The sequence below is a fragment of the Oryzias melastigma genome, linkage group LG5 (assembly GCF_002922805.2).
Source record: "Oryzias melastigma strain HK-1 linkage group LG5, ASM292280v2, whole genome shotgun sequence".
Lineage (NCBI taxonomy): Eukaryota > Metazoa > Chordata > Actinopteri > Beloniformes > Adrianichthyidae > Oryzias > Oryzias melastigma.
In genome coordinates this window covers 24207957-24228377 of record NC_050516.1, presented here as the reverse complement: position 1 = coordinate 24228377, position 20421 = coordinate 24207957, and the positions used below count along the sequence as shown (strand labels likewise).

The window sequence follows — 20421 nt, the reverse complement described above, 5'->3', positions numbered from 1 at the left end:
TAAAGTGGTTGGGTCAACCAACCAATCACCAGCTAAAATTCAAAAGAACACAAATAAAGATGGTTGTTCCAAATGCTTCATCAAGTTAAATATTACCCATGAGTCTGGACTTTCTACAGAGCTGCTGCTGGATTAGGAGGTTATAAATGCTCTTATCTGATCAAGCATTACAATGACACAGTGAGTAACAACAGCAGCTGCAGTGTGAGTGCTGATACTCATGTATTACACAGACTCTAGAGGGTGGATCAAAGATGCAAACCTCTCGAAGTTTATATCCAAACTTGGAAATGAGAAATAAAGCGATGACACGTAGTAAAATCTTTATGCTTTACATGTGATCAAGACAAGCAACTATTCTGCAAATTTCTTTTATGTTTATTAGAAGAAAAAGATCAATTCAAGATTGTGGCACTGGTAAAGCTTGTAAAATATTCCTTCGTAGGCTTACATCTGTGAAGGAGGATTTTCAGTTCTCCAAATACATGTTACATAAATCCACATTGACAATACTAAACAAAAGTTTCAGTGCAAAATATAATCCATATGTGCTACTCTGTGTTTAAAAAGACCCTTGAAAATGTACACAAGATGACAAACTGTCAAAACCAGTAGGAAATTCTATTGCTGTCATGTCTTCTAGTACCTTCACCATTGTATCTACAAAGAAAACAACATCTTACATTTGTACAGAGATATACAAGCACTGATCCGTGAATGCATGGATAAATACGTGAACTGTCCTTCTGAAATGAGAAAGGCTGCTGCTTTGGATGTGCAGGGAGCGACTTTTCAGAGATTCCTAATCAACGACTTGGGCTGATTTGTAAGCTGCCACGGTGATGTCATTGACAAAGGAGGACTTGCTCATCCCTTGCTGCAGGAAAAATAGAATCATTTGAATTAATGATGGTGCATTAGCGAATCCAAAACTCATTAAAGTGACATGATAATTAGCTGTCTAGCTTAGTAAACATTAAGTGCCGGTTTTCCAATAGCTTTCTTCATAAGTAGCCGACTAGATTCCTCGGCTTTATCACTTTTACTTTCATGAGAATAACACAGAGTGTTTCAGCTTCTCTCCAGGTTTCTCACAAATACCCCAGAGAGGTGTGGACTTTTGTGTCAGATGAAGGAGACACACCCAGACCCTGACAAGTCTTGGCACTTGTGCGAATGCTGTGACTCACCTTTTTCAGGAAGCTCTGCAAATCTTTATCTGACCAGATTTTGTAGAGAAGAACACCTGCAGCTTTGCTGGATTTTGGCATAAACCTTAGAAAAGGGGAGGAAACATTAAAAGTTAGGCTGCAGATAAAACAATGTTCACACCATGACCGCTTTCAATGAAAGGCCTAAGTAAACGTACGGATGAGTGTGTTTCAGGTTTCTACAAGACCTATTCCAATGAAAATTGTGCTTTTGATGTTTTTAACATGTTTTTGTAGCATTTGTCTCTTGATGGATAGAATTAAAACTGTATTTCTGAGTATTTCTATATTCAAATCGTGTTTGAAAAAACTCGGGTTTGTGACGCAGCAACTGCCATGGGCGGGTTAAAAGTCTCCCTTCTCCCCTACAATTCTGTAGTACAAATAGATCCATATACAGCTTCATTTTCCTAATCTGAGTTGATATCTGGCTCAAAACTGTACTGATATTCGATATTGCTGAGTTTTTTTTAAAGCTAATGTTAGCTTGGGCTTGTGAGGAGCTATAAGCTAGTGGGAGAGAGTATAAACAAAGGACTGATGGTAAATTAGTGGAGGCTAATTCACTAACTCAGAGGTAAATGTCTAATGAACTCCTGCTGCTCTGAAAAAAATATGTCTTGAAAAATTAGACAGGTTTTTTTTTATTTTGGCTAAAACTGCACAATCATAATTAACTAAAAACTGTTTTATAGTTGATAAAAATATACTGTTGGAGTGGGACTTTAAAGTTTAATTTCCACTGAGCAGTTCGGTCCGGTTTAGAATGGAACAGGCAATTCAGGTGAGCGTTTCCACTCAAAGTAACGGTGAATGCGGGGTGAAGCTAGCGACAACAATGGAGGTCAACCAGCAGCTCATTTTTCTCTGCTTGTTTTTGATACTTCGTATATACAAAGCATTTAATGCTTCTTGGGCGAAGATGGTGGGCGGAGAAGAGAAATAAATACGTTTCTTGGAGCTTTCTTTCAATTGGACGTTAGCTCCGTGCTAACTGGACTGTTCCACTCTTCTATGGACCTACATGTTCAGGCTCTACGTACAAAACGTGCAGTCATTGAGTTAGGGTCAAAAGTGAAACCAGTTGAACTTTGACCAATCAGGAACTCTGTTTAGGTTATGATGTATGGCTAGCGTCCTTTTCATAACACTAAAGTACCAACCATTTGAAGCATGAAATTAAAAGAAATGAATACCTGCAGTTTGTGCCCGGCTGGAATTAAATGTCACCAAGTCTTTCATAAATCAAAATAGAGCTTTGAATAAAAGCAGCCTGGAGCAAGAGTCACAAGATTTGTACTGTTTTGACATTTCACACTAAGCCTCTTTCAACTAGAACAAGCGCTAGTATCGGGTAGTGACAGACCTATGTGAACACCAAAACACACGTTTCAGCGTATTCTTGAACACGCCACGCATGCTCAGTGTGTAAGTAGCGTTAGACTAAAGAACATTTATTACATTCATTACACAGTCCGCTGTGGACATATTGGTAAAACTGTTTCCGCTCACCGGTTTTCACTCAATTCAGTCAGTGATTTTATGAGGGTGGAGTTCAAATGTTTCTTGTTCCTCTCAGGTTCCTTGGTAATCAGGCAGCTGGCAATCTGACAAGCTAATGCTAAGTTGTCATCAGAGTCATGTGCTCCGCTGGGACCTTGACGGAGGAGATCCAGCAGTTCTGGCAGGGCTTTACCACCTGCAGAAACAAAGCAAACAGACCACTGTCTCTCAGACACTTGTAAGACTGACATTGCTTCAACAACACACGGGCAAAAGCCTTGTTACTGAATCTATCTTTGCATTAGAAGCGTATAGACCAGAACTTGAATTTTGACTTTTTTCTTACCTATGGCACTTTGCAGGTTTGGGTTCTTCATCAGGTTGCTTACCAACGTCAGCATGTTCTTCTGTAAATTGACTTTGCTTGACCTCAAAAGGGGGGTGATAATCTGCATGCCATTCAGGTTCTTCACAATGATTTGACTTAAAACACTGAACACCTGAAAAAAATACCAGACAAGCTCCTGAATTCACAGAATGATGCAAACAAAAAACAACATTTTTATTACTTTTAGGTCAACTGATTTAGAAATGGAAAAAAAAAACACCAAATCAAATGTTCTTGATGGATGTTCTGAGAAATACTTTTTTAAATTCTTAAATTCCAGCTTTATGAGGATTTCACCCACTGACTTGTTGCTGGAAAACTGTAGCTTTTATGTTTAAAACTCCATGTGCTTTCAAACACATATATTCTGTTTATAGGAAATATCAAAGCATGATGTGTATGTGAAACATCTATACGCTGAACAGCTCCACTTCCCTTTACCTGGAAATTCCTAAGCGCTTCATAAGAAATTAATGACTCATCAATGTTTTCTTTTTGTTTTGAATTGTGTTTTGTTGTGCGGTTAACCCCTTCATGCCTGACATTTTTTCAATTTACATAAAGAAACATTCTTCAGGGTTTTTTCTGTTCAAGGTGAAGCTAATTTACATGGAGTGAGAGATTTACATTTACGACATTCCATAATTTTTGATGTCGTGACACATTTTTAATAATTTCTGCATTAGCTGAACATATTTATCTTTTTTAAGTACTTTAAATTTTAGGGCTAATCTTGAGGTTTGTGGTTTTTGCTTTTACTTGGACTCTTAATTAGTTTTTAGGCATAATCAGAGGTTTGCGGTCCAGTTTGAAAGTTTTGAAACAGTTTGAAATAGCCTCAGAGCTTGAGTTTAGCAAAGGAGAAAGAATGCTTGCTTCAGGGACATAGTGAAGCAGATATAGAAGGACTTTCCTGAAAAGAACCTGAACTACTTAGCATTTTAGAAGGGCAAACTAAAAATAAGAAATAGCTTTTAAGTGCAATTTTAAATACAACTAATGAAAAGTTTTTGTAACTCAGTTCAAATGCTGCTTCCTGATCAGAGCACTGACAGGTCAGACCAGCTTTCATGACTTAGTCACTAAAGATCATTTGAGGCTATTAGCACTTTAGATTCAGGAATTAGTCATTTCTCCGTCGTCTGTGTCCTGAGGAGGTGATGACTTTTCTAGACATCCCATTAGCTGACATAAAGCTCCAAAACTAGGGGTGTTAAAGATTAATTGGCTTAATCAATGAATTGATTTATATTCCTACGATCCAACCAGATCGATCTGTCTAAGGCAAGTTATTAACTTTATTAACATATGCAAATATAAAATGTCTTCAAAAGAAAATAAATTGCATATATTGATGCATGGAAACACTTTGAATTTTGCAAAATTGTGACCATACAGTGTGGTAGAATGTTCTAATAGGGTTCAGTTTGCATTATTTGTATGTGAAAAAACAACAGTGGGCTGAAACTAAAATGTAAATGGATTTGACATTAATTATTGTTTACTTGTTTGTACACACATTTAATGTACACTTGATTATCTTGCAAGAAACAAAAGGAATCTGGAAAACTTCACCTGCACTGTTCAGTACCAGATTTTTATCTCCTAGTCACACTGGTGGAATTTTTGGATAAAAATGTCCTGGATCGATTTAAGGTCAATGATTGATCAAAACGAAGCAATATCGACTATAAGCAACCACAAATTATGAAATGAATCGAACTGTTTTTAAGATGAATCATTACACTCCTATCCAAATTAGAGCAAATTTACATTTTTTTCATTTCAAAACAATTAAGACAAAGGTGGTAAGGTCTCAGTTCTTACGATGCCTTCATGTGCAGTCAGATTCCGCATTGCTCCACAGCAGGCCTCCAGTGTTTCATCTCGCTTACTTCTTTTAAGCAGAGACAGGTAACTTGACAGTGTTTTGGAGTGAATCAACCAGCCAGCCCCACTAGGCTGTGGATCCTCAACAGATGGGTAGTCAAAACAACGCTGTGTGAAACAGACAAGGAAGAAGGCTTACTTTCACACAACATCAATTGTTCCATAGACATACAGAATTCCTTTGATTAAATAAGGAGGCTAATTTGAGATGTTGCTAGACAACCCTCTAAACTGTAGGCCTTCCCTTGGTGACACATTCTGCTTTTCTAACTGGGTGTGCCAATTTACTGTGGATACTGGCTGGCTCACATTCAAAATAAGTAGAAGAATTTTAAAAACAAACTCTCAGAGCACTAAGCCTCATTGTCACTGTGACTCACCTTAACTGTTATTATAACAATGAAAATGAGATTTCTATGTCTAGACAAAGTGAAAGGGACTTCAGTGGACCTTCGATGAGATGTTAAAGACTCACTCTGATGGAAATCGTGTTTTTAACATGTTCTTGTCGTATTTATTTCAAGATGAAGGACATATATACAGGAAAATAAGCTTAAAATTGCATAAGCTCCCTGCTCTGGTCCATTCTGATGCATCCACTTGCAGACAAATAGATCCATGTATGCCGTTTCTTTCTTCTTCTGAGCTGTATCTGGCTCACAACTGTACGTCTGGATAACTGCAATATTGCTCGTCATTTTTATTGTAATGTTAAGTTGGGAATGTGGGGCTGTGAGCTAGCAGGAGAGGGTGTAAACAGATGGATGTTGGTAAATAGGGGCGGGCTTTGTCTAATTAGGGGCGAATTTCTAATGAAGTAATGCCACTCTGCAGAAACTATGTCATAAAAAATGAGATTTTTTTAAACTTTTTATTTTGACTTAAAATGGCATAATCTTGATTAAAAGATGACAGAGAACGCTTTTAAAAGACCTCAAAAGATAATTGAAAGTGAGAATTTAAAGCGCCTATGTCATGCTATTCCTATATGTTAATATATTACCTCTGGTACACTAAGAACAAATTTTTTATGAAATATGAGTTTTTTCGTGAGCTCCTTTTCCTGGACAGAAGTAAAATGACTTGATCTCTGAGGCTCCGAAGATTCAATAAAATAAAGTTGTTGATTTGTGGAAACTTATAAAAGGGAGATTTGAGAATTTTCCTACAGCAATGCTGAATTATGTAGGTATCCGTTCAGAAACTTTAGCACAGAAAATGTTCTTTCGTGCTAAAAAATATGAACCAGGATTTATTCAAAGACAGAATATGATCAATCTTTTTGCCCCAAAAGATGATCGGAGCCTGGAAACCATGTTATGTTTTCTTTATGGATTAAAAAAAATCAACTTCTGCGGATCAACAACTTTGTTTCATTGAATCTTCCTCATCTGTATAAAAAAATATCCACTGATATTTTTTTTGACATTTTTAAGCAAAATTTCTCATAGTAGCATCTATTGCAAAAACAGATTTCAGAAACCGGAAGCTGAAAAATGCCAACTTCTGCCCCGTTTGGACCGGTCTGTGAAAATACTGTCTAATTTAACCGGTCCGTGGCCTGAAGAAAGTTGGGGAGCACTGCATTACCGTACACGTAAAAGCTCAAAATAGTTGATTTTGCATGGTATTGGTCCTGAAAGAAGTGCTCACCTCAACCTCGGGCGCTTTGCTCGGTGAACTAAAGCAGCCCACAGAGCTGGAGCTGTTCTGGGTCTGGCTTTTGCTGGACTGGTTAGCCAAGGCATTTATCCTTTTGAACACACTTGGAGCCTCGGTCTCCAGCTGGAACGTCAAGTTGTGGAGAACGCACACACAGTTTTCCACAGACTGTTGGGAGGAGAAGAGATAGTGAAAAGTGTCAAACTTAGCCAAAGTGATACATTCCAGTTCATTTTTTTATTTATTTATAATGTTTGTGTTAAAGCAGACTTGATTGACGTCATTGTACATCATTTTGAAGCACTGTGTGATGTCTTTATAAAGGAATTAACTTTTCCTCAGACTTTAGCTGTATCTGTTTATCTCCTTGTCTTCATTTCGAAAAAGATTTTAAATATTATTACGCCCCAGAACTGATACTTGCAGTATCTTACAAGAGCGACTACAACTTCTTTTTCTCACCAGATCATCAGGTTTTTCTGCAGCCACACATTTTTCAACGTAACTGACTAAAGAGTCGATCAAACCAGGATGTGTCCTCATGAACTGTCGGCTGTTTTGCTTAGCGCAGCTGAGGTTTCTGTGGACATAAAAAACAAGCTTATTTAATTCACTAGCAATTTGGAAAACAAATATAAAACTGTACTCTTTGAATCACAAAAGACAATTAACAAGTGGTTCAATCTTTAACTAAAAGTATCAAAGTTATAAAGCTTACTATCAAAATGCTGAAATAATTCAATTTCAATTCACAAGTTGATAATTCGATTCAACATGTTTTCTATTTCTATAGAAAACCAATTAATTTGGTAATAAAAAACAAAAATAGTAATACTAACTTAACAAATGAGGAATTTCATGAACATGTACTTCTGTTTTTGGAACAAAACTTTGGAATTCTTTGAATATAGATCTTAAATTAGTCAATACTCATAAGAAAATGTATGCTACCGATAAAATGTAAAAAAAAAAAAAACACTAAATAGTAGTGATATTTATTTATTTATTTTTTGTTAAATATGTGTGTAATTATGTATGTATGTAGCTTTAATATATGTATATATAGTATGCATGTATATGTCTATGAACTTGAATTTGTTTTGTTCATGTTTAAGTTGTATTTTTTTAGATGGGCTTTGATAAACATGATACTCATTCTCTTTTTTTATTGTTGTGGACTATCATTTAAAGGCTGTGATATGTTAAATGTATACAGCCAACCAAATAAAACTTTAAATAAATAAAATAATAATTATTAGAACAATTCTAATTATTAAATTAAATAAAATTATATTTTTATAAATTTAAAATAAGCTGAAAGCAGCTTTTTCTGTTAATAACTTTGATAAATCAATATCCATTTTTCAGGGTAAAAATCAATTCAGATTAAATTTTTAACTCAACCCTAAAAGAAAGCAACAGCTTAAGGATTCTGTAATTATATGGCATACTTGAACAATGCAAAAAGAAAAAGCGTTTTATCCAAAATAGAGATATATATTAAAAAAACATGAAGATTTTGACATAAAAATAGAATGATTTTGGCTCAAGGCTTATATACAAAAATGTTTTAAATAATAGATTAAATTGTAAAATTAATGTAAATACAAAAAAACTACTGATCTTTTTCTGTAAAGGACAAATCATAGAATGATCTAATTCAAAACAACTGAAAAGAACTCTTATATATGTAAAATGTTCTTATCTATATTATTCTACTCAAAGAGTATCAATCAAGGCATTAATAGACCAAAGTGATCTTATGCGCTCTGCTTAAGGAATGTTTTATTTCATTGTTAGATTTACCGGAAACATCCTGTAGCGTGATAAAAGACATCAGGGTCCTTTTCTGGCCTTTCTGTGCTTTTAGTGTTTTGTGGGCCCGCTGGGTCAGGCATCAGGACAGGGAGAGCACTTTTCAGCAGATCGGGTCTCAGGTTGTCTGATGAGGACAAATTCCACAAAAGACCTGGAGGGAAACAATGAAACTTGAGCTGCTCGGTCCATGCCTTCATTAAACATTAATTCACTCTGAACTTATTAGTTGACATTTTGCTTTTATATTAAACCGTTTTTCTTTAGCCCTTCTTTTTAATCAACATGAATGTTCTTTGCCTGCGGTAATACAACTTTAATTACATTTTTTGCGACAAAAATAAAATTAAAACAGTAGTTAAAAAAAGTCATTAACTTTGATTAAAGACACATAGTTGATCCACTTTGGAAAGTGTGCCCCAAATGGCAGCATTATGTTTCTCAAAGTGCCAGAACCAACAGGATTGTGTTACACTTCACACTGGCTCTGTCTCTGTCTGACTTGTTCGTTTGGTTTGCTGTGTGCATGCATGTATCAGGGTGAGCCCAGTTTCACTTCTCTCAGTTCTAACATGTACCTGTTAGCTGCTTGTGCAGGTCTACAGATTTGGACGCTTTGAGCTTCTCCACAGCTTTTGTGATGCCTCCACAGTGATGGATCTCCTCCTTGGTACTGTCGTTTTTAAAAGACAAGTTACGGAGCGCCGCGGAGGCTGTCAGGCTGACTCTGGAGCAGGGGCTGCACACTAGATTCACCAGTGCTGGGATCCCCTTCAACTGTAGAACCTGCAAGGTGGAAATGTTTACACAATTACACAACACATGAGTTCAGACATAAGAGCAAATACTCCCGATAGAAAGTCCATACACCTAGAATGACACATAGCAGCTTTAAAGCGAGATTCACTACTTAGGGCACTATATAAGGCGTTTTATATTTTCTGGAAGTGTTATAATCTACAATTTCAGTGCCGTGGGAATATGGAGAGAAAATAGTCTTGTTTGATTTGTGGGTGTAATTCTTAATTTGTAACTTGTGTCTGCCTGTTTGTGTGTAACTTCAGATTTGTGTGAGCATAATACTTGATTTGTAATTAATACACTACATTTTATGTGTAACTGTTTGTATTTGGAATTGTGTATCCACACGTACACTCAAATATCAAAAACTTACAAATACGAAATACAATTTATGCATGCACAACTCGAAATCAAACCAGATTAAAACTAACTAAAAATTCAAAACACATGCATATCTTTAAAGTGTACGCACCAATCGTCTGATACACAAAACCACATTTACACAGGGGCAGAGCAACAGGGGGGGCAAGGGGTGGCCGTTCCCCCTGAGCAAAAAGCTTTTCCCCCACTTTCCCCACCAATTTTTTAATCAATATTAGTAGAATTACTGACAAAGAAAAAATAAATCATTAACACAAGCTTCTTTAAGTATTTCCAAATTAACAAAAGAAGTATTTTTAAATAAAATAAAAACATGAAATTGTCAGAAATATATATTTTTGATCATTTTACTTGTAAGGGCCATCCACTTTGCGGTTCTCACTCTGCCCCTCTCCCCCAAAAAAATGTTCTAGCTCCGCCCCTGCATTTACCTGTTAATGTGGTTTTGTCTGTGTGTATCAGGTGAGACTATTTTTTCTCTAAATTGGAATTTCCCAGAGTCTCCACAAAAAACTAGTGTGCATTGATGCACAATAGATTAGAAAATATAGACCACAATGCATTTTCATTGAAAAAAATTTTTTTTAGTTTTTTTATAAATTATAAAAGTTTGCATTATTACCGTAGATCTCAAATAGTTTTTTTGTAAATATGCATTACGTTTGTGCTTCAGCAAATGGAGGATTTCATATTCTAGATAAAAAACAAAAAAAATAGCAAGTATGTGTTTGAATTGTGTTCAAATCCAGTGCAATCTTGCAGGTGTTTTGTATTAAGGTTAAAGGACAGTTAAAGGAAAGTTGTTTTTTTTCCATCAGTTTATTCAATATGCGTTGCTGCCAACAAAATGCTCTCCAAATCCTGCATACGCCTGATTAATGTCTGTTTCTCACTCAGCTTTAAACCCAACTTAATCTCAGTAATAAGGGACACACCTCATCTGTGTTCCCACTGCAGAAACTCAAAGGTTTTTAAACGTTCACACTTCTCTTACGGTTACATATCTGCAGAAAGACTAAAAAAAATCATTTAAGTTAATCTAATTGTTAGGTTTTTAATTTGCTGTAAAAAAAATAACTGATCTGACTATCTTTTTTTACACAGCTGAGATCATAAATGTTTTTTTTAGTAGTAAAATACATATGGAGGACTAATTTGTCAATCGCGTACAGATCTTTCTCAGGTTGCAATAACAAGGTAGTGACATTAAAAACAAGGTGAACTACCTCTTCTTTAGCTTTGTCATTATTATACGTGTTGTGCTGGATAAAGGAAGCGCCGCAGTACTGATATTCTTCATCCTCACTGGAGAGAAACTTGACAGCATCCTTCACAGTAATGTCTGTGACGACACTGTTTCCATTCACCCTGTGAGAAGGTGAAAAATATCAAAAGTCAAGCCCTGAACTATTCTAAAATAATTTGCTGATCAAAAATATCAAACTCAACAGAAGAATCGTGACCCTGTCGGGCTGTTTTTCCACTAACCCAGAGTGTCCTTTGATCTTGGATGAAGATTCGGTCATGGAAGGTCGTGACTGCGTCCGGCTGATGTTAGTCTTACTGGAAATGACCTGGCCGTTAATTTTGCCGTTAATTTTGCCATTCATTTTGGTCTGAGCAGAGCCGTTTGGGAGATGCAGAGGCTGAGGATGTAGGGCGGGGCCTGTTATATACTGACTGGTGCTCCGCCGTGTCACGTAGCTGTTCTTATTGGAGACCATTCTCTGTGACGGAACAGAGGGTTGTACCACGGAGCGCCGCCAGACCAGATCAGGCTCGCTGCGACTGGTGTTTCTTTGCCCCACTGGCAGAGCACCAACGGGGCCGCCATAGCGCCTCTCATAGTGATAGCCAGTTTGTTTTTTCACACAAGACTGACTTTGTTTGTTCATGCTTTTCTCTTGGATATGCTGCAAAGTCAAAGAGAAAAAAAAATATTGAGAAAAAATATAAGTAAGGCAAACATGACAGCTGGGAATTTCAATCCAGGTTACAAAAAATGATTTGGGTATAAAACCCTGTACTGCTATAACTGGAATTTAGAGAGGGTTCAACTTTTTAATAAAACTTCTTCAAAGATATGGGGTAATCTCTACACAGCTTTTTTAGACTACAAAATCTATTTAATGTATACATTTTACTATATGCATTAATGTAAAATGTTAAAGCAAAAGTGGCAGATCTTCAACTAAAAAAAACTATTACTTTTTAAAACTATAAGATGAAGAATACCAAAATTGTAAAATTTGCAATTCCTAGATTACATATTTTAACACAAGCACTAAAATAAAGAAAACATATCCAATTGGACTTTTGACAAATCAATCAATGTCAAATATTTGGCAGAACAGGTTTGTGAGAGAATTTCACAAAAAAGAGTGAACTTCTGTGGGTTTCCAAAGAAGGCTTGTTCTGCATATCGTGCAACAATACAAAAGACTCTCTGTTACGTCTGAGCTACACTCTCAGATTGATTCTGTAAAGGCAGAAATATTTTTCAACATGAGAAGATCACCAGAAAACCTCATTCTGCAAAAACTAATATGTTTTTTCTGCAAAGTCATAAATCCTATTGCAAGCATTTTAAGGCCCTTCGGCTTGTCTTGTTTTAACACCGAATAATCATGTTTATAGATCGAGCAACAGGAGAAAAACGTCAATGGAATTCAAAACATTTGTAAAGCAACAAACTAAAAAAAAAATTATATTATATATAATAACTTAAATTCATCTGATTTATTTAAAAAAATTATAGAAGGAATCTGAAGTAGGAAAATTTCATGAAGCAAAACAAAACAAAAAAAAACACATTTCCTATATATTCATGGGACAGTTGATGGGAAATTGTGTAATAATAAGTTCTTTAAGCTCTTAATTCTGCTAATAATGACATCAGACATCCAGTGACTAAAAACTCGCTTTGCTTAAATAAATGCATTCAACTTGCTTTTTTTTTTTTTTTTTTTTTTAGGAAAATAAGACATTTTTATAATGTAAACATTATGATAAAAGTGAAGCAAACTATAAGACGGTTCCACCTATTTAGCACATATATGGTGACTCCAGCACTTCAAGTGTAGCTCCTATCTTTTTCCTTATCTTATCTAAACTGTGAATAATTTATCAATTTATATATCAAAAAGACAAATATTGTTAAGGCATCATAAAGTACCCTTTGTTACTCACTGAAAGTGGGTAGTCTTGGCTACTAAAACATACTGAAACAATTGCAGTCCACTTATCAGTGTCATCTAGAAAAAAACAATATTTTTTACATTTTTAATGGGTGTCAAAAAAGTAAAATAAATATCAACTCACATTTTTTGAGTATCCATTCCCCAAAAAGACACTTCCATTGGATGTGCTTGACTTTGCAAAATCTACAAACACAGAGTCATCCAAAGGGCCTGGGGAAAAATGTCAGCTTGTATCAGTTGTTATCTTATGTACAGAACACACCTTATTTGAAAGAGGTGATTTATTGTCTTGAAAGGGAAAAAAGATCATGTCAGTAAAGCTTTATGACCATTTAGCAATTGGTGGTGAGTCAGGGGTCAGAAAAACTATAGTTTTGACAATCAGCAGCAGTAGATTTCATATTTTCTTAACATTTAACAAGACAAAAAAGTTGATTTTGTTTTTAAAAAAGTGTGTTTCTGTAAAACACCAGCTTAAATAGACGAACACTGATGCAGTAGCCATTACATGGACAGTAGATCAAAACCACAATCTACTGTTTGTACAAATGCAATGCCGTACAAAACAAATAAACTCAGTGAAACGGCATACAAAAAGATAAACATTTTTTTACACTAATTGAGCAACATACAAAAACAGATAACTAGATTTTGATACAAACTGGAGACCATACAAAAATGGCACTAATTGAGCGCCATATAAACCGTATAGACATGTTTTGATACTAATTGAACGCCATACATCGACCCTCTTTAGTGCTCTTACTCGTTGGGGACATAGACGTGGACCCGCTCCTGCTGCTTAAGTGCCTGGACTTGGTCCTCTTGATAGTCTGCACTTGCTCCCGGACTCGCTGCTCCCCCGTCAGCTGCTTGTGGCGGGACGGCAGAGCCAGCGACGTGTCGTCCACGTTCCCCAGCGCCATGACGCTTTTCAGCGGGTCCAGAGCCGTCATGTCTACCTGCGTCCGGACTGTCTCAAAATGGAGAAGGCGGACGGGAGTCCGTGCGGTGTGAGGGGAGAAAAAAAAAAAAAAAAAAAGCGCACCTTGCCCTGCCCTGCGCGATGAAGAAGACCGCGCCCATGAAGACACAATAGACCTGAAAGACTGGCCTGCAGTCTGCCGTTTGCTCTCATTTTCTGTCTGCGTGCCCGGACGCATAGTATTGTGTCTATAGTAAGACCTGCAGTCATTTATGGTGGAGTTTCTACTGTAAAACAACTGTTTGAAGTTCCTGACTGCCGCTTCCAGCTTAGGAAGTTTTTACACAGATGGAAGAATGGATCTAGTTCAACTCAGTGCGAAACTGCAAAACACTTTGCCATAAAAACCAATAGGAAAGTCATAGAGATGGACATTTATCCACTTATAATGATCAATCAATTTATATTCTTACAATATTACTAGATCTGTTTGTCTGTGGCAGGTTGTTAAATTATTATTAAAAAAAATAATTTCAAAGTGACATAAATTGAGTATATCGGCTGTATATTGGAAAATAGTGGTGCAAAAATTCGATTTATATCATAATTTGTGGTTGTCGATATGATTCATTGTTGATATCGGTTCATTTGAATGATCCGGTTCACTGACCTAAAAATCGGACATCTTTAGCCAAAACCAGTGTGACTCAGATAAATACTTGGTACTGAAGAGTGCAGGTGAAGTTTTCCAGATTCCTTGTATTTCTTCCAAGATAATCAAGTGTAAATTGTGTACAAACAAGTAAACAATAATTAATATCAAATCCATTCACTTTTAGTTTCATAATGTTATGTTTTTCCACATCAGATTAAAGTAAACAGAACATTTTTAGAACATTCAAAGTGTTTCCACATGGGCTGTAATAATTGGTGATTTTTTGCCGTGTGTTGTTCTTTGTGATGGTCGTTTTTACATTAAAGTATAATGAACCAATACTGTGCCTCAATCCAAATAGTATTTTCCAGAGTTGAATAGTTGTTTTTTTTTCTAATTTTGAAATTATTTAATAATGGCATAGGTCGATTTGATTCACAACTTGCCTCAGACATATCCATTTGGTTGAATTGTAGGAATAGAAATTGATTCAATGATTAATCAATTAATTTCACACCTACCTATTCAAAATACATTTTGCCATGAATCATATTGTGGTGAAAATGAATCGGTACACCAGTATGTAGAAGCAGAAATAGTGAGAAATGAATACAGATTTTGCTCTGGAACCTCATTGCAGAGCAGCAGAACTTTGAAGATCCCAAATCTTTTCCTATTTTAAACAACCTGACACATTTTTAGGGTTTGAAAGGTAGAATCCCAGTGGGAGTTGCTCAATTCCATCCATAAATGATGAAGGAAAATAGATCTATGCTACAGACAACCCTGGATCCTCTTAAGATGAGTGTGAAAAGAAAACATCTAACATAAAGTATTCTAAACAATTGTTTTTTAAGTCTACTGTATCAAAAAGATAGATCTTTCTGGTGAACACAGGTGTAGCTTTGATATAGTTTATACTTTTGTAGAGATTTGCACAGCTACATTTTTATTTTTGGTATAACAGCATGTCTGCTAAAAAATGAAAACGATGAAAAATATTTAAATGCATTTCACCGGAGGTTGCTTCACCCTCAGATTAGGCACAGAAGTCCTAACATGTTGGATTAGACATATTTCTATTTGTAGAGTTCACTAAAAGTTCACCAATCAGGTGTTTGGAGACTGCCCTCTAGTGGTGAATGTTGGAACTTCTCTTGAAAGTTGAGTTTCAATCATGTTTTCATTAAGTTAGGATTGTTTATAGTAAAATGAATAAAAAAAAATAAAATAAAAAAAACATAAAGTAGCATGGAAAAGGTTTTTATTGCTTTAAATATCATTTGCATCACAGTTTTCATTTGGAATTCATATAATTTGAAAGCTATTTTTAACCAAGAACTACCAACTTCATAACACAGTTACACAGCATGATAAAAATAATGAATTATAGCGTTTTATTTGTATGATAATAAAGGAGTTCATGGGGATTAATCTAAACTTAAGACTTTAAAGAAATGATCTTTAAAACAAATTTTACAATCAAGTCACTGCATTGAACATTCTCCATTGCATAGTCAGAACATACATGGATGTTTAGAGGAGTGTAGCTTATCTCTAACATAATCTTCAGTAGAAGAGGTTGAGCGTTCATAGATTTTGCTCTTTCTTCTTGGATTTAGCTGCAAACAACCCGGACGGGTTTAAGATCAGTCTTCTCGCCTTGTAACTAACCTGAAATGTAAACTCTTCATCATTCGGAGTGAGACAGGTAAAGATTTTCTGTTAGTATTTAATCACTAACTGTGCTTTTTTTTAAATGTAACAAACAGAAAGTATGACATGGAAAACATTTGAACAAATGGTCCCGTGCAGATTGGTGGAATGCAACTCCGACCTGAAGTTTAAAAACACAAACATTCACATGAATGCCTTAAAGCTCAGCATCACCATGCAGGTGTGAAATATGTGCAAGGAGGCAAATGTGGGAGCAGCAGGTGCTAAGGAGAATACCTGAAGCCTACAAATGATTAAAAGTATAAAAATGTTGACGCATGCGTCATGTACTACTTTCAGAAATGTCTCAATTTTTTTTCTCAGCATAAATTTTAGATGGAAAAAAATGTTACTTTGAAATTATTCCACTGGGTCTAAGGCAGGGGGATCCTGACCCTCTGGTGACCTCAGGGAGGCGCTGTGAGGCTGAGTCACAGGAAAACCCCTGAGCTTTTCATGCAGACTACCCACCGCCAGCCTCATCTGGTCTTCAGCTCCCTGGAGAGATTTGATCTCGATTGTGTAAAAGATATAGAGCAGCGATGTGGTCAGCAGAATGGCGAAACACAGCGCTGCCAGCAGGTAGAAGGAGGTTTGTGGGAAGGGCTGTTCGGCTCCCAGAGCGAACCAGGGAACCGCAGCGATGACCAACTCCAGGAACAGCAGGGCCAGCCCCATCACCCCCGTACGGGCTGCAGTGTAGCGCATCCGCTCGGCACAGTGCAAGCCCACTTTGACTTCAGTGCGGGCCTCAGTCACAATGTCAACCAATTCCGCCAGGTTCCCTAAGGCCAGGACAAACAAAAAAAGACTGAATCTTTATCCTTTCACAAGTCACATTTTCTATCAGTATTTCCATATTGTTGAACAAAATACCTGCAGAGGAGTCCGGCGTCTTGAATGCTTCGTCTTTTCCAGCCTCAGCTGAAACACAGGAGTCCAGCTTCAGCTCAGCAGTGAGAGCTTCATGGTCAGAATATGGGAAAGGACTGTCAGCGACAGAGCCTTTGGTGGTTGACAAGGAATCACAGCGAATCTCAGCCCTAGACGATCCCTGGAATGACAAACAAATATATTTAATGTTTAAAATTCTTGTTTTAATTCATTAAAAGAGAACGTAATTATGAACCAAAAATAGTACGTAGGAGTTTCACCGTTACCTTCAAGAATATGATTATTTCTTTTTATAATTCTGAGAGGCTTGTCAAAGTAAACTGTTTTTCTGATAAACTTCATATTCTGGAATAATTCATTTTCATGGACAGAGAGACAATAGCAGAAGCAAAAACTAATGTTTAACTTACCTTGAACAGGACATAGTCGATTCGAATCCCTTTCTCAAAGGGGAAAATCTCCTTTTTACTAATGAAAGGATTGTCTGCTATAAGAGTCACACCACCTTCACATCCCTGCAACGACAAAAAAGGTAAAGTTGCACTTTTAATGGGATTTCAAAGCCATTTATTAATGTGATTTTGATTACTATTTTTTTTAAGTTTAATTTTTTATGGTCTTGTTCCATCAGTCTCCTTATAAATTTCCACATATTACTTTTTTCTGCTGATTTAGTCTCGCAAATTTAGCAAGAAATGTCTTTTTTTTTTAAGATGAATTTTTAAAAAACCAGGAGGAGTTTGTTCAGCATGTGAACATAGTATTTGTGCCACAAAACTCTTAAAGTGTTTACCAAAAGGTTAAATTTTACCATCATAGATTTGCCAAAACTATAAAAAAATGCCAAAACCAACTTAAATCTAAATAATAGAACATTAAAAAAGCTGGTATTTATCTTGTGGTGCGACATACATCAAATTTAGCAGTTTCTGTGTAGGCGTCCCTCAGTCCAGTGTAAGATCTCAGTAGTCTATTGCCCAGATCCTGAGGGTGCATATTGAGGTCACCTCCGAGGATGACCACGTCCGCTCCTGCAGATGTGTGACTACAAGAACATTGAAAGAAATGTATAATTAATTACTCATAAAGGAGAATAAATCACATCTAAAGGAAAAAAAAAGGTTAATTGTGCTGGTCTACAGATTAAAATAAAATACTACGAAACAAGAGCCAAATGTTGCACAAATAAGAACTGTTTCTCCAATCAGTTAAACTCTTTAGGAGCAAAATATTGTTTATATAACTGAAGAGACTTTACCGAATGAACTGCTGCAACTCCCAGGCCTGAACCACTCGGTGAGCAAGGTAAGAGTCCTTCTCCCTGTTATACTCTGCATGCAGCTTCAATCAGAACAAGAGAACATTAATGTCGATCAAGAAAACTTAAAAATTTAAGAGGGATCAAAGGAGATCATACATGGGTAACATAGACATTGGCAGTCAGGTTGCCGAGGCTTAAGACAGCCATGCCCACGGCTTTTCCTCCAAACCAGTCTCCATGGTGAGCCTACAAAGAGACAAAAAAATAGTCAACATTTGGTGATTTATTTATCTAATTTACCACTTTATCAACCAACTTAACATATTGAATATTGTTTTACATGATATCTGTAATGCTATTGGAGAAAAATCTTATATAAATATTAACCAAGGATTTTCACAAATTGTGCCGTTATATTTACTGACAAACTGAATTGTACTTCACTTAGAAAAATAATGAAAGAAATTTAAGCTCATTTAAAAAAACATTTTAAAGATGAGCTCTACAGCAACAGAAATTGCAGAGGAATTTTCCTCCAGATGTGTGAACGTTTTTAGGATTTATTCACTTCATAATTAAATAAATATCTACAGATGCACAGCCTTCAGTCAATGACAACATTTCGAGTTTTTACAATTTGTCTCATTTGTTTTCTTTTACCTGTTTAGGACTAACTCATGTACCAATGGGGTAAATTTAAAAGTTAGTTTCTTTAAGAAAAAAAAAAAGACAGTTGGCAATAAAATTAATGGAGCAAAGAGCAGGGGGGGGGGGGGGTGCTAGAGCACCACCTAAGTTTAATCTGTATCTGTGCAAAAGAAACACACGACTGTAAGATAAAAAATAAATCATATTATATGTGCAAATTTCTAAAGGACGATAAAAAAAAAATGCAACATAATTAAATTAAGACTTATCCAACAAAAAGATTAGGAGTGTTTCTTGAAAAGTTGTGCAAACACATTCTAGGAATGCGTCAATCAACCTCTGCTGACTTACCATGTAAGGATAACCGTTGAGTGAATAGCGATAAAGCAGCGTGTCGTGGATTCTGTATTTAGAAAAAATGGCCAGCCCGCTGCCTATGACTCCACTGTGAAGAAAGACAAATAAGGAAAAGCTGGACTTTTAGATACTGGTATTCAAATGGGACACAGGAGGTTAAAGTGGTTAATAATGTTCCTGCAAATGGAAATTGTTTTTTTTTTTTTTAACAGAAATGAACACTAAACACTTAAAGAAAAAGAGCAGAACAATTTATTAAGCCATAGTGGAAGTAAAAACTAAATTAAATCAGTTGTGTTTTAAGTTGAATTTAGGAGAAAATGATGAAACATGCACAACATTATTTGAGACTTGGCATAGGAAACAGATGAGAAAATTACCTTTTGAAGTAGTGAGTGTAGGGATGAGTGCAGGAAAGTTTCTTCTTTAAAAAAAGATAATCCTTTTCACTCCACACCTAAAAGAATAAAAAAAGATTCATATTGTTGCATTAATTCCTGTTGTGAACATGTGGAACTAGTTACAACTTTGTTAAAGCTTCTACTGACCTCCTGAAGTAAGACAATATCATGTTTTTCTTTGCACAGCATATCTCCAATCATGTGATACCGCTGAGAACAATATTTGCTTAAATAGCGAATCCCCCTGTGAAATAAAAAAGAAGAACAGGATATGAAATTGCCTTACATTTCTTTGCAAAAGAAGGAACTTTTTTTTTTTCTTTTAAACGAACCAGCAGTTCAAAGAGAAGACTCGCACAGGGATGGGGTCCATGTTAGCCATGCTGTCGAGTCAATGGATCAGTGCAAATGATGGGAGTTTCAAAACAGGGAAGGAGACTCGAATAAATCCTGATGTGGACAAAACAAAATATTACCAATTGTTGATGACAAAGTACAAATATTGTTAAAGCTTTAATACTTAATGTGTACAAGCACGCTTTAGACTCATTCATTTGATAGCAACTTTCAAATTTTATTACAAATATATGCTTAAAATTTGAAAAAAGTTAAGGCACTTTCATACAAAAAATAATGGGGAAACAATGGTAGAAAAAAAATTGCACCATAAGCACTTAACTCCTGGGGCCCGTTTCAAGAAGCAGGTTTTGTTG

The 20421-nt window shown here is 36.0% G+C and overlaps 2 protein-coding genes across 2 annotated transcripts in view; both read right to left on the bottom strand.

The window, feature by feature from the left end:
* Positions 1–316: 316 nt before the first annotated feature.
* pkp1b (plakophilin 1b) lies at positions 317–14145 on the bottom strand. Its single transcript, XM_024271011.2, has 13 exons — positions 13618–14145; positions 12973–13061; positions 11140–11564; positions 10878–11019; positions 9048–9255; positions 8461–8623; positions 7117–7234; positions 6646–6822; positions 4930–5100; positions 3061–3214; positions 2724–2910; positions 1191–1275; positions 317–877 (listed from the first exon to the last, which is right to left on the bottom strand). The coding sequence occupies exons 1-13, from the start codon at positions 14012–14014 to the stop codon at positions 803–805; spliced, it is 2391 nt and encodes a 796-aa protein (XP_024126779.2). The 5' UTR covers positions 14015–14145; the 3' UTR covers positions 317–802.
* A 1564-nt stretch (positions 14146–15709) lies between these two features.
* Positions 15710–20421, bottom strand: part of smpd2b (sphingomyelin phosphodiesterase 2b) — a gene marked incomplete at its 5' end in the record, with an annotated part of 6285 nt that continues 1573 nt past the window's right edge. Inside the window, 10 exon segments of the mRNA XM_024271059.2 lie at positions 15710–16932; positions 17024–17201; positions 17452–17556; positions 17954–18086; positions 18300–18382; positions 18459–18548; positions 19302–19395; positions 19688–19764; positions 19856–19952; positions 20041–20158. Of these exon segments, the coding sequence (XP_024126827.1) occupies positions 16508–16932; positions 17024–17201; positions 17452–17556; positions 17954–18086; positions 18300–18382; positions 18459–18548; positions 19302–19395; positions 19688–19764; positions 19856–19952; positions 20041–20090 (1332 nt within the window). The 3' untranslated portion in view covers positions 15710–16507.